At 55.1% G+C, this 12,752-nt stretch overlaps 1 protein-coding gene across 2 annotated transcripts in view; it reads right to left on the reverse strand.

Moving 5' to 3' along the window:
• Positions 1-12,752, reverse strand: part of KIF17 (kinesin family member 17) — a 40,673-nt gene that overhangs the window by 21,084 nt on the left and 6,837 nt on the right. For both annotated transcript variants that reach the window (XM_063106302.1, XM_063106303.1), the window contains exons 4-6: positions 8,962-9,151; positions 5,426-5,878; positions 1,193-1,302 (exon numbers count right to left, since the gene is read on the reverse strand). In XM_063106302.1, coding sequence (XP_062962372.1) covers positions 1,193-1,302; positions 5,426-5,878; positions 8,962-9,151 — 753 coding nt within the window. The remainder of the gene's footprint in view (positions 1-1,192; positions 1,303-5,425; positions 5,879-8,961; positions 9,152-12,752) is intronic.

Raw genomic sequence — 12,752 nt, forward strand, 5'->3', positions numbered from 1 at the left:
CCAGAGATCGACCTGACACCTGGATCTCCCCCAGACCAGCAGGTGAACAGGCAGAGTGAGCAGCTGAACCCCCAGAACTTCCAGAGGGCCAGGGTGGTGTCCACGGGGTGGTGGGGGCATCACTCAGCTCCTCCCCAAACTGAAAAGGCCTCCACCCATCATGGGGAGGCACTTGGGGACTCTGGTGGATTTCTCCCAGCCTTCCAGCCCACAGGACTGGGACCCTGGAGTTTACCCAGTCTGCTCCCCAGAAGCTGGGTCCAAGGCCCCCAAAGCCTGACAGGGGCTTCTGGGGGCTGAGAGCTGATCCAACTGAGGTCATCCATTGAGTGGCCAGGGTGGCCCAGCTGTGGACACCTCCAGGCCCAGCCCCTGCAGAGCTGTCCCTGCCTGGCATTAGGTTTGCCATCAGGAAAAGCCAGTGCCCTTAAGGGACTGGCAAATGTCAAACTCCAGCACATGCTCAGGTCTCCAAATGCAGCTTTCAAATGGCAGGGACTTTGGGAAACCTAGAGAGCCAGGAGTCCGAGATGGAGCCTAAGCCAGGGGTTACAAGGCTCTGCCACATCTGGCTGCAAGTCCCCCTTCAGGAATCAGCTCTGCACTGGAAACAGGGTTGTCACCTGCCCTGCTGCTTTTCTGGGATACAGGAGGCACACACGTGAGAGGACTCAGGTGCCCCAGGTGACAGCTTTTGTCCAGGAGGCCAACACTGCAGCCACCCACTGATCAAACAGGCTGGCCTGCTCTGAGCCTCGGGCTCGGCAGCTGCTGAGAGGACGGACACCCCTCCATGCTGACCACCTCGCCTTTGCACGGGCCATTCCCATCACCAGAGATGCCTTCCCCACTTCCATCAGTGCACAGCCACCCCGTCCTTCAGTGCGCAGGAGAGACCATGCTCCTGGAGACACCCCACATCCCTCTCTATCCTCCTCATGAAGGGCAGTCACGAGCCCAAGTTCAAATCCCATCTCTGGCTCCCCTTAGCTGTGTGACCTTGAGCAAGTCATGGCATCTCTTTGAGCCTCAGCTTTCTCAGCTACAAAAGAGGGACTGTAGTAGCAACACCACTGCTGGTGAAGGTGGAATGACACCATGCAGGAGCTGGGACCCCCTCAGCCCGAGGCGGCAGCGCTCAGCTTCCTGAGGGCCCACCTGCCACCCGTTCTCCCACTTTCTCAGGTCTCACCTCCCGGATCAGCTGCTTCTCGGCCTCCGTGTCATGTTGAATCACAGGTGGGGGCAACAGCTTCTCTTCAACCTGGACAGAGCTTGGGGACACTTGACTGGACAGCAGGGCTGGGAGAAAAACAGAAATGGGGAGCTGAGGCCAAGGGCACCCAGCGCACAGGAACTAAGCAGAATCCGTTAGAAGACAACTACACAGCCATTCATGAAGACCTCAAAGTACTGAACTCACTTCAAACGTGAGTCTATGTAAAATGCTAAGCTTGTCCTCCATATATATATGGACACCTAGATGTTCTAGACACTGAGGATGCAGCTCTGAGCAAACTCCACATGGGAAAGAGGAAAAAATAAATAAATATGCAAAATGTGTAGCATGTTACAAGGTGACACGTTCTAAGAAGAAAAAGCAGGGAGGGTGCTTGGAAGTAAGAGCCAGAGGGAGGATCGCGACTTAAACAGCTCAGTGACCTCAGTCCAGGTGAGATGAAAGCAGCGCTGGGGGCCGGCCCATGGCTCACTCGGGAGAGTGCGGTGCTGATAACACCAAGGCCACGGGTTCGGATCCTATATAGAGATGGCCGGTTAGCTCAACGGGTGAGCCTGGTGCTGACAACACCAAGTCAAGGGTTAAGATCTCCTTACCGGTCATCTTTTAAAAAAAAGAAAAAAAAAAAAAAGCAAGCAGCACTGGAGGGAGGAGGCAGAGGCGGGCAGAGATTCTGGGGAGGAGCTTTCCAGACAGACCGGGACAGAGAATGCGAAGGCCCCAAGGCAGGCATGTTCCAGGAGGCGGAGGGGAGGCTGGAGAGGGAGCGAGGCCAGATCATGGCTGCTGTGTGGAGAATGCACTGAGGGGACCTGCCAGGGGCCCCTGCAGTAAGCTGGGGGAGAGGTGCCAGCTGCTCAGGCCAGGGGCTAGCTGTGGGCGATTCCAGACAACGGCATCTGCTGGCAGATTGGACACAGATTTGAGAGAAAGCCAGAAGCCAAGGACGACCCCGAGGTTTGTGGTTTCAACACCTGGAAGGACTGAGTCACCAGTAGCTGGCGGGACAGTGCAAGGCAAGCAGATTTGGGGCGACCAGGAGCTCAGCATGGGACGCCTTCACTTTGAAATGCTTATTAGCTTATTTAAACAGCTGCGAGTTAAGTGTGGAATTCAGAGGACATGGTGTATTAAGGCTTTTAATTTTTTTTCTATATTTTATGATGTTTTGACATCTTAGGGGACTTGCTGGCTGAGGGCTAACTAATTCCTAGAGACAGTAAACAACCTGCAGGGAGCCACCTTTCATATTCAAGCCAACTCATCCCAAGTCCACAGCCCCCTCCCCCTGCCACCTCCTTTGTCAACTCTGACACCTCACACCAATATGTCCCCCCCCTAAACAAACCCAGGGCCAGGTACCAGACAACTAGGACAGCCCCCAGGCCACAAAGCCCACTGGAATGATTCAAACGAGCCAGTGCTAATCCATCTCCCCCGCCATGTCCTTCCCATGGAAACCCCAGTAATGGCTCCTGCCTCGTGAGCGACCCTGGTGCCTCCCCCGTGGTCCTGCGTGTCCTCTCATCATCTCATCTCCAGGGCAACTGCGAGTAACATTCAAGTTTCCTTTCAGTGGCACTGACCTCGCCCTATTATCACTCGGTCACCTTTACAAATTAATACTCAGACACAAATCTCACGGCCAGGTTGGGGGTCCACATGGGAGAGACAGCAGCACAGAGGTGACGGTGAATGCCATGAGACCAGGTGAAACCCCCTCAGCAGCGAGTGTAGACAGAGGAGAGGGCTTGGGACTGACACTGGGGATAGCCCGGCGGTGGCGTTAGGAGGTAGGGAGAGGGGAGGCCTGGGGGCCGGCGGGGGAGCAGCTGGAGAGGCAGGAGGGGAAGCAGGACCCCGGGTGACCAGGAAGCCAGAGTTCCAAGAGGGAGACCAGCCAAGCCAATCGATGCGGAGAGGCAAGGCGAGGCCTGCCTGAGGACGGGCCACCAGCGACAGGGCAGCTTCAGTGGGGAGGGGGAGAAATGGGACCAGAAAAAGGAGACAAATGTGCCAAGTTTTGCTACAAGGGAAGGAGAGAAATTGGCCAGTGACCAGAGGGAGGACTGGGGTGGAGGGGTGCGGGGTGGGGAGCGCACAGAGCCCGGGGTGGGACACCCTGGTGTCCAGCCCCCTGGAAGCGCTAGCAGGTGTGTCGTGTGTGGAGCCCTTTGGGCCAACTCCGTGCCAAGCCCACACACCCACTCTCAGGGACTCTCCCACCTGCCTCCCAACCACACAAGGCAGGTGCCGTTATTCTCTCCACTTTACAGATGAGTAAACTGAGGCTCACAGGGGCTAAGCTGCTTATCCAAGGAGCGAGAGGTGAGCTGGCTGTTCACTGCTTGGCTCTCAGCTCTGCCCAGCACCACCCGGCCACTTCAGCTTGCTGAGCTCCACGCTCCTAATCCGGGAAGACAGGACGCCAGCAGCCCCGACCCCAGAAGGCCGTTCAAATATTAGCTGCTGGGTTTGGGGAGCCACCAGCAGAGCCTCCCCACCCCCTCCTGGTACCTCTCACCACTTCTGCCTCTGTCCTCGCCTTACGAATCTAGGGGTGGGTAGGGTCAGGGGGAACAGAGGAAGAGGGGGAAGGCAAATGCCAGCCTGGAACCCCTCTTTGTGGTGTTCGAGGCCCCTCCACTCCAGCACCACCAGCCTCTGCCTGACCGTCTCCCACCAGCCTCCTCCCTATGCAGCCAGCAGAAGTACTTCCAGTTCCCCAAATGCACCCTTAGAGTTTGGTGCATCTATGCACACACTGGCCACTCTCATCCTAACAGAGAAATTTCTTATCCTCCAAGAGGCAGCTCAATCACTGTCTACTCTGTGAAGCCTTCCCTGACTGACCACATCCCCCTGCAAATAAACCTTGCATGTACTTCTTTCTACCCTGCACAGCCCTCTGCCCCAGAGTTTGTCTTGCTGCACGTGATGGTCTGCTGGAGTGTCCTTCTCTCCCAGGAGGTCAGCTACCCCCCGATATGATTCATCTCTGTCTCCAGTGCCCAGCACAGGTCCACCCACAGAGGAGGTGCTCAGGGAACTTTGGATGGATGGATGGACGGATGGATGCGTAAAAAGATAAAAGAATGGATGACGGGATGGAATGAACGAATGGGTGGATATATGGATGGAAGGCTGGATTGGTGGGTGGTCAGAACGGGTGAATGGATGAGTAGATTAAATGGATGGAAGGATAGATGGATGGGTGGGTGGGTGGTTGGAAGAAGGAAGGAAGGAAGAGAGGAAGAATGGACAGATGGATGGACAGGTGAATGAAAGGATGGAAAGACGGAAGGAAGGAAGGGTGGATGGATGGATGGGTGTATCAGTGAGTGTTGGGTAGATGGATGGACGGACGGACGAGTAGATGGAAGGAAGTAAGGTAAGTTGGATGGGTGAATGAATGAATGGGTGGATGGATGAATAGATGGGTGAAGTGGTGGATGGATAGATGGGCAGATGGATGGATGGGTGGATGGGTGAATAGATGGGTGGGTGGGTGGATGGGTGGATGGGTGAATAGAAGAGAGGGTAGATGTATGGATGGGTGGGTGGGAAGGTGGGTAGGCTGATGACAGGGGAGGTGGAGAAATGGGTAAACAGCTGGATGGAGAGGAGGGTGGGTGGGAGGTGGACGAATGGACAGATGGACCCAGGCTCTTTTGTGATCCATTCCCCAAGAGATTCTAAGATAAAGAAAACCTTAGAATCCCTCCATCCAAGGGCCCTGCAGTCCTCTGCCCCAGGGGTGCATTTCCACCTGTCAGATGACAGCTGAGCGCCTGGGCGTGAAAGCTGCGATGACAAGTGCCCAGCTGGGAGCAGGGGCGGGACGTGGGAAGCGAGTCACCCAGCTGCTGAGCAATGCAGCATCACGACGCTGCCAGAGACAGCAGGCAGACGGGAGGATGACGATGAGCAGCCCGCAGTGGAGAGCAGGTCACAAGCCTGCGATAGATGGGCCAGGCCAGACAGACTGGCCTCTTCCTGGGCACTGACAAGCAGATGCCAACCAGGGCTGTCCCTGACTATTCAAAAGACACGCTCACATGAAGTTGAGGGGAGGTGAGGATATGGCTTCCACCACGTCTCAGATGGAAGTGGAGGCAGGAGGACAGGGAAGAAACCTTTGTCCTCGGCCCTGACCCTCCCTGCCACGTGCCCCGGCTGTCCTACCCGACAGGCTGCTGGGGCTCATCTGCTGGGCCAGGATGGCCTTCAGCTTCTTGATCTCCTCCTGGTACTCGCGAAGGAGTGCGTCCTTGGGGTCTTCATTGATGCGTGGCTTGTTCTTGATGTTCTTGGCTCGGTTGGCGTAGCGCAGCGTGCTCAGCGTCTCGTCGTAATTGTTGTCGGCGGGTGACAGGCAGGCCACCATCAGCGTCTTGGTGTTGCCACCCAGCGAGTCCTGCAGCAGCCGCGTCAGCTTCGAGTCCCGGAAGGGGATGTGTTTGCAGCGCCCATCCACCAGGGCCGAGATGACGTTGCCCAGCGCCGACAGTGACAAGTTGATCTTGGTGGCCTCCTTGAGCCGCTCCCCTGTGGCACCCGTCTTGGACTGCCGCTCGCTGCCCGCCAGGTCCACCAAGTTCAGCTTGCCTGCCCGGAGGTGGTCCTTGCCCCGCTCATCTGCAGAGAGACCCGGCAGAGGGGCGGGGGCCTTAGGCGAACCCCCACGACCATGCGGGCAGTTAGCCACTGGGTACTGACTGCCCGCCAGCCACCGAGGGTTTCATTTCAGCCATACAGGAGGCCCATGAAGGAGATGGCATTATTGTATCCATCTTACAGATGAGAAAACTGAGGCTGAGAAAGGGTATGAGACTTGCCCAAGGCCACACAGCTGCTAAGAGATGGAGCCAAGATCAGAACCCAGGGCTGTCTGACTCAGGGAGCAGGGGCCAGGAGTTACAGACTATTCTGTGAGTGCAGCAGGATTCCTTGCAGCTACACAACAGCTCCTGCGGACATCCTGAGAGGCCAAAGGCAGAGGGTGGGGGATGTGACTGGTTCACCAGGGAGTTCGTCCTTTAATGCAACTCTTGGCCCCAGTTCCCATCCCAGTCCTGCCTCCACCTTGCTGTGTGACATCAGCAGAGCCAAGCACCTCTCTGATCCCCAACTTCTTATGTCAACAAAATGGGACTGACAATAGCTCCCAGTAGGGCTGGGTGTTGTGGGGAGTAAGTAAACTGGTGGCACATTCTTACAGGGTCTGCACCCGCAGGCCAACACACAGCAGGTGTTGGTTTCCCCTAAGAATAAGCCCAGTTCTGCAGGGACTACAGCTGTGCTGGCAGGGTGGACCTGGGTGTCAAGCGTGACAGGAGAGCCTAGCACTGGCTAGTAGCATTGGGCTCAGAAGCAGTGGTTTTGAAGACATAGACATGGAGGGTCCCATCCCAATTCTATTCCTTAGTAGCTGTGAAATTTGGAGAAATAACTTCACTTGACTCAAAGCCTCAGCCTTTCAATAAAATGGGGATAACCCCCCCCCCCTTAAAGGGCTGTCGTGAAGATTTCAGCAGTAGCATATGTGCAGAGGGCTCAAGATTGTGCCTGGCACGTAGCCAGTGCTCCTTAAATGACAGCTTGCTGCTCTTAGTGCTGCTCACAATTCTTACTGTCACTAGACTACACCATAAACTATTCCAGATGAGCTGAAGGTAAAAATCTTTCACTTCTGATTTATCAGTGGACTGGCCCAAACCCCTAGCTGGCAAGAAGAGAGCAGAGACAGGGGTAGGGGCTTCCTCCTTACTTTCCTGCCAGTTAAAACCAGAATTTGCCTCAGTTATGTCCAGGAGCACAGCAACATGAAGTAGGGAAATAAAGTCCGGCCGGTACTCAGTAGAGGCATGGATGGATGTGCAAGGGGCTCGATTCTTCAGGCTATTAAAAGAGCGGATGGAGAAACCTGGCACCACCTTTTTGCAAAGCTCTTTGCAGAACGTACCGGGAGCTTTAACCATGTTTGTTTCCTTTGCTCCAACAGTCCATTCCAGGGAATCTAAAGAGAAAATGACTCTCAAAGCAGAAAACTCTTTGTGCACAAAGATGCTCATCATGCATTACTCACAGCTCTGAAAACCTGGAAACAACTTTAACCTTCGTAGAGGACTGGTCAGCAAAGGCATGAGCCATGGCCTGTCCTCCAGCCACCACACATGGCCATGACAAAGGGTGAAGATAATGTGGGAAAATGCTTGGTGGTGGCATGGGAAATGAAACAGGGAAAAAGCTACACAAAGCACAAGACTTCAATTGTGCTTAAAATTCTCATGGGAAAAAAAAAAGGATCAAATGAAAATATGCTTAAATGTTAGTCGTGTTGAGGTATCAGAACTATGAGTAATTTTTCCCTAACTTCCTCTACTTTCTAAATACCTTTATTGGGCTTATACTATTTTATAAGGAAAACAATAAATATCTTTAAAAATGTTCAGGAGGCTGTTGGCAGGCAGCCTGCTCCATCCTTCAAGCTCTCCTGCAAGACCAAGGTGTACCCCACACACCTGCTCTCTTGATGGGTCCTCAGCTGCCCTAGTCCCTGCCCCTCCCCCAGCTGCATCACACCAGCTGTAACCACCCCGGTCCCACCCTCCCCAGATGGGCACCCCAGGGGCACTCAGACTGATGGTCCCACACCCAGCAAGCACCAGGGACCGCAGACTGGGCAGTGCGGTGAGAGGTTCCATCAGCCCAGGCCCCGACCCCCGGTCAGGGATGTCTCCAGAATTATGTTCTTCACTGGGCTGAGGCTGCTTCCTGCTCCACTGCCCTTTGGAGTTCTATTCCTTTTTTTTTTTTTTTTTTTTGTCGTTTTTTCGTGACCGGCACTCAGCCAGTGAGTGCACCGGTCAGTCCTATATAGGATCCGAACCCGCGGCGGGAGCGTCGCCGTGCTGCCAGCGCAGCACTCTACCAAGTGCGCCACGGGCTCGGCAATTTCATTTTTTTTTTTTTTTTTGGAGTTCTATTCCTAATGAACCACAGTCTTGGAGGCAGCTGCAGTGTCAGTGGAATAAATCCAGATACCAGGAAGACCTGGGTTTGAATCCCTGCTCCACCTCTTAGTGGTTGTGGGACCTTGAACAAGCAAATCACTTCACTTCTTAGAGCCTCAGTTTCCCCATCTGTAAAATGAGAGTTACAACGCCTGTCTCTAGAGTCGCTGTGGGATTTAAATGGAATGAAGTTCTCAGCACAACGTCTGGCCTACAAGTGGCCCAAGAGAAACGGGGGTTTCTTTCCTTCCTGTTCTCAGTAACTCTTCCAGAAAGAAGGAAGAGGGAGGGGACTGAAGGGTAGAGAACGCTACAGAGAAAGAGGATCCACAGGGTCTGAGTGACACACACTCTGGGTGCAGACCCCCAGGACAGAAACCCAGCTCTGACACTTTCCAGTCATGTGACCTTGATTTCCTCATCTGTACCATGGGGATGCCACAGTATCTGCCTCCTGGGGCTGCTGTAGGGAGGAACTGCGATGGTGCACACAGTAAGTGCTCTGCATTGGCTGCCACTATCATGTTGCTGCTGTTTAGCCCGGAAACACGTGTTTCCCTCTTGTGTTTCCTCCGGCCAGTTAGAGCATCTCTTCCCAGTTTCCAATGGGGCTCGTGAGGCTCTGAGAGGGGAAGCATCCTGGCTAGTAGCGCAGGACCGGCTCGGGCTGTCTGGCCCACCCCTGCCTCCGGCAGCCCCGCATACCCACGGCGCAGATCTCGATGCTGATAGTGAAGATGGAGTGGGAGCGCGACGAGTCCTTGTTCATCAGTGTGTAGCCCACCGAGCGGTTCTTCCAGCCCGTCTCCATGATGCGCTCGCACTGGGCCACGCTGTGCACCGTGTGCATGGACAGCCCCTTCACGTACACGCCCTTCTCCGGGTGCTCCTTCAGCTGTGGGCACGACGGACAGGTCACAGCCTGCTAGGGGTGGGGCTGGGGAACCCTAGGGAATACGAGAGAAGGGTCCGATCCAGGCCCCCTTGCCCTCCTGCACCTCAGATACCCTGCAACAGGGAGGGAGTTCGCTCCAGGTGCAGCCAGCCTCAAGCTTACCCCTGCTTCTTGCTTGTTGTGGGACCTTTGGTTAATGACTTAACCTGAGTCGGTGAGTTAACCTGAGCCTCAGTGTCCACTTCTGTGAAATGGGTATGAGAGACCTATCTCAGAGGGATATGGTGAGGACTCAGTAAAATAAGGCACATGCAAGCCTTAGCACGGTGTCTGGCACATGAAAAGTACCAGCTGCTGTCCGTGATGTTGTTGCTGGTACTATTATTATGAAGGTGGTTTTCAGTCTGCCAGCTTCGGCTCCCTGGACTGACCTTGTAGTCAGCCAAGGGCTGGGTCCAGAGCCTTGGACCATGGTAGGTGAATGGCCAGTTGCTGCCCAGAACTCCCCTTGGCTCACAGCTCAAATAGCCCGCAGCCCTCAGTGCAATGGCAGTCAGTAGATTAATTTATCTAATTGCTCCCTGCTCACTTTCCAGGCAGCCAAGTTGTTTTGTCACTGACACAGAGCTGTGAAATGCAATATTTTTCAAGTGTGAGAGGAAATAAAATCACTCTGGTGAGAGCAGAATTAACTAGGACAAAAGGCATTTGTCTGCCAAATGGCCCTGCTGGCTGGAGCCACAGAAGCTCCGATGCTTTGCTCCGGGCACCTTCAGGAGTCCCAGCCCCCGCTGTGGAGTGGGGAGGCAAGCCCAGGCTGGCCCTATCTGCTAAAGGGTGAAGTGGGGAAACAGCCAGACCCAGCCGAAGGAAAGGCTGAGTTTCATGGAACAGATAAGCAACCGAGGCACAGAAAGGTTAAGAGACTTGTGGAAGGTCACACAGCTATTAGCGGGGTCACAGACAATGGAAGGCTCCAGAGGCAAGGCATGGGGAGAGCTGGAGCAACCTGCAGTAACTGAAGCTTGAAATGACAAAGGGCTGACCTTGACCTAGGAGGTAGCTGTGAGGAGAACAAAGGACCAAAGCAGGAGCCCTGGGGTGCCGTGTGCCCAGAGAGCGGCCACCCTCCAGAACCTAGAACCCTGCCTGGCTCCTAGGAGGCCCAGGTGGGTGAATGGTTGCTCCCAGCTTCAGAAAGAACCTGTTCAGTCAGTGTCCTATTTAGGCAGGCAGACTCAGGCTGGAAACCTGGTTCTGTCACTTGCTCATTGGGAAAGTCAATTTGCCTCTCTAGGTCTCAGTTTCCTTTTCTGTAAAATGGGGATAATAAATCCTGTTTCCGCAATACTATTATGAGAATGCAAAAGAGAACAGGTCTAAAAGAAACACTGCAGGTACTCAGTGGGAGCTCAGTGAACTCAGGTCGTAAGGAGGACAGGGACGCTTGGGCCTGAGCAACCTCAGGAGACCATCACAGCAGGGGTCTCCCACCACTCTACGTTTAGGCCCAGGAAGGCTTGCTGCGCCCCGTCTCCTGATGCCCCCAGGGTCCCTCCCTGGCACTGAGTGAAGGCCACCAGCTGTGCACTGCCTTCCACGTAACTGCTCATCTTGGCTGCAGGGCCAGAGCCGGGTCACCATGGCAACCAGCTGGGATGCAGCAAGGATGGAAGGGCCAAGGGCAGGGGGGGGCGTGTCCAGAGTCCAGGTCCGTGGAGAAGGGTGTGGGCCCTCGACACTCTGCTCAGACATAGGGTGGGCAGAACCTGCTGGAGAAGCCCCCTGGGCCCCCCACCACCACACAATACTGCTGGCCTTAGCTGATTTAATCACCTCTAATTACAAAAATTATGAGGCCCTGTGTGAAGCACAGGTTAAGAACGTGTGCTGTGCAGAGTGGCCCCTGGATTCAAGTCCCATCTCCACCCTACTGACTGTGTGCCAATGGGCTGGTGTACTCAGGCACGTTGAGCCTCGGTTTCCTCATCTGTTATAAAGGATAAGAATACCACCTCCTCCTAAGGCTGCGGGAAGGTTTACATGAGAGCCACCGGCCATCATCCACACCCACGAGGGAGCGTGTCAGAAACCCGTGTCCTCATGGGGTGTGTTTCTCGGAGCAGTCCCCAAGGCAGGCTGGTTCCCCAAGCCTGAGACCCGGGCACAGCTGCAGCAAATGCACTTGGCTGCCAGCCTGTGGCCCCTGGGTAACCGAGGCCTTTCTAGGGTCCAGCAAAGTGAGAAAAGGGAGGCCCCCGCTGCTGCCCCAGTGCGGGTTGGCCGGTTTGGCCAGCGGGCAGGAGGCCCTAACCCCGCAGGCGGGCCTTTTGGGCTGACACGTGGGAGCAACACCCTGTGCCCCCTCCTCTCCCCACCTCCCTGTCTGGGGGCTGAGCCATGACTCAGCTACACCTGGAGAGAGAAGACAGTAGAAAGACTCCAGGGGGGCGGCTGGAGCTTCCCGCACAGAAAGGGCAAAGCACTGCTGTTTGTGCCAGAGCCAGCTGGAGGAAGAGGGCCAGGGTGCAGCCAGGTCGGCATGGAGATGGGGCGGGGGAGCTCACACCCACACGGCCTGGTGCCTGGCACCCACAGGGTCTTCCCAGGAATGAATGAATCAACTGATGAATGTCCCTCCCTTGGAACTGAAATTACTGGCTTATTGCTCCAAGGGGCTCCCATATTGCTGACCCTGAAAAATACTGGGAGGAAAGCTTTTGATCACTCAGGCCTCACAAGAGTTCTGGTATTAACACTAGTAATCTACTGCGCGACCTTGGCCAAGTCACTCCCCTCCTTAGGCCTCAGTTTCCTCATCCGTACCAAGAAGGGGTTGGACTAGAAGTTTTCTAAGGGTCTTTCTCAAAGTTTTAAGGATTTTTCCAGCTGTCCCCTGGGGCCTGATTGGTTTGATCTGGCCCTAAGGTAGTTGCCTGTCAGAGAGGAACTCACGGATCCCTTGAACGATCCCAGAGCAAGTAGAGAAATTCTAGGTTGATTCCAATGTCCCAAACAACTCTAGAGGGCACTGCAGGGCAGGAGGATTGGAGGCGTCATCAGAAGTCCCCTGATGTGGCTCTGCCCGCCCCCCCATGGCTGTCATAGGGCATGCCATGGGGAGACGTAAAAAGTTCTGGTCTTAAAAAAATGTCCAACCTGACTCTGTGGCCTCCTATCCCAGTCGCCTCACGAAGCCACCTCCTCTTTCCAAGCCTAGTTTCCTCATCTGTAAAACAGGGCTCTCCACAGCAACCCTGGGGGCTGACACTCATTCATGACGATACTTCCCCTCCCTGGGCATTCTGATCCTGAAGGCGGTGCACCGCCCCCCAATGCTGGGTGTGGGCCTCTTCGGGGTCCATTGGTTGCTGGTCAGACAAGAGTTGGAGGGGAGGGGGACAGCCCGCCAACATTCTGGCCACAGGTCTGGGTCAGCATCCCCCACGGGCCTCTTCTCCTTGGACCAGACCAGGCCCGCCCAGCACTTAAAGAGCCCCCGACAGGAAACATAACCCGAACCTCTTACTAAGGTGAAGGCTGAGGGGTCCCAGACCCGAGTCCAGCCTGGCCGCCAACTGGCTGTCTCTTGACCTCTCTG

Source organism: Cynocephalus volans, chromosome 8 (genome assembly GCF_027409185.1).
Source record: "Cynocephalus volans isolate mCynVol1 chromosome 8, mCynVol1.pri, whole genome shotgun sequence".
NCBI classification, from domain to species: Eukaryota; Metazoa; Chordata; class Mammalia; order Dermoptera; family Cynocephalidae; genus Cynocephalus; species Cynocephalus volans.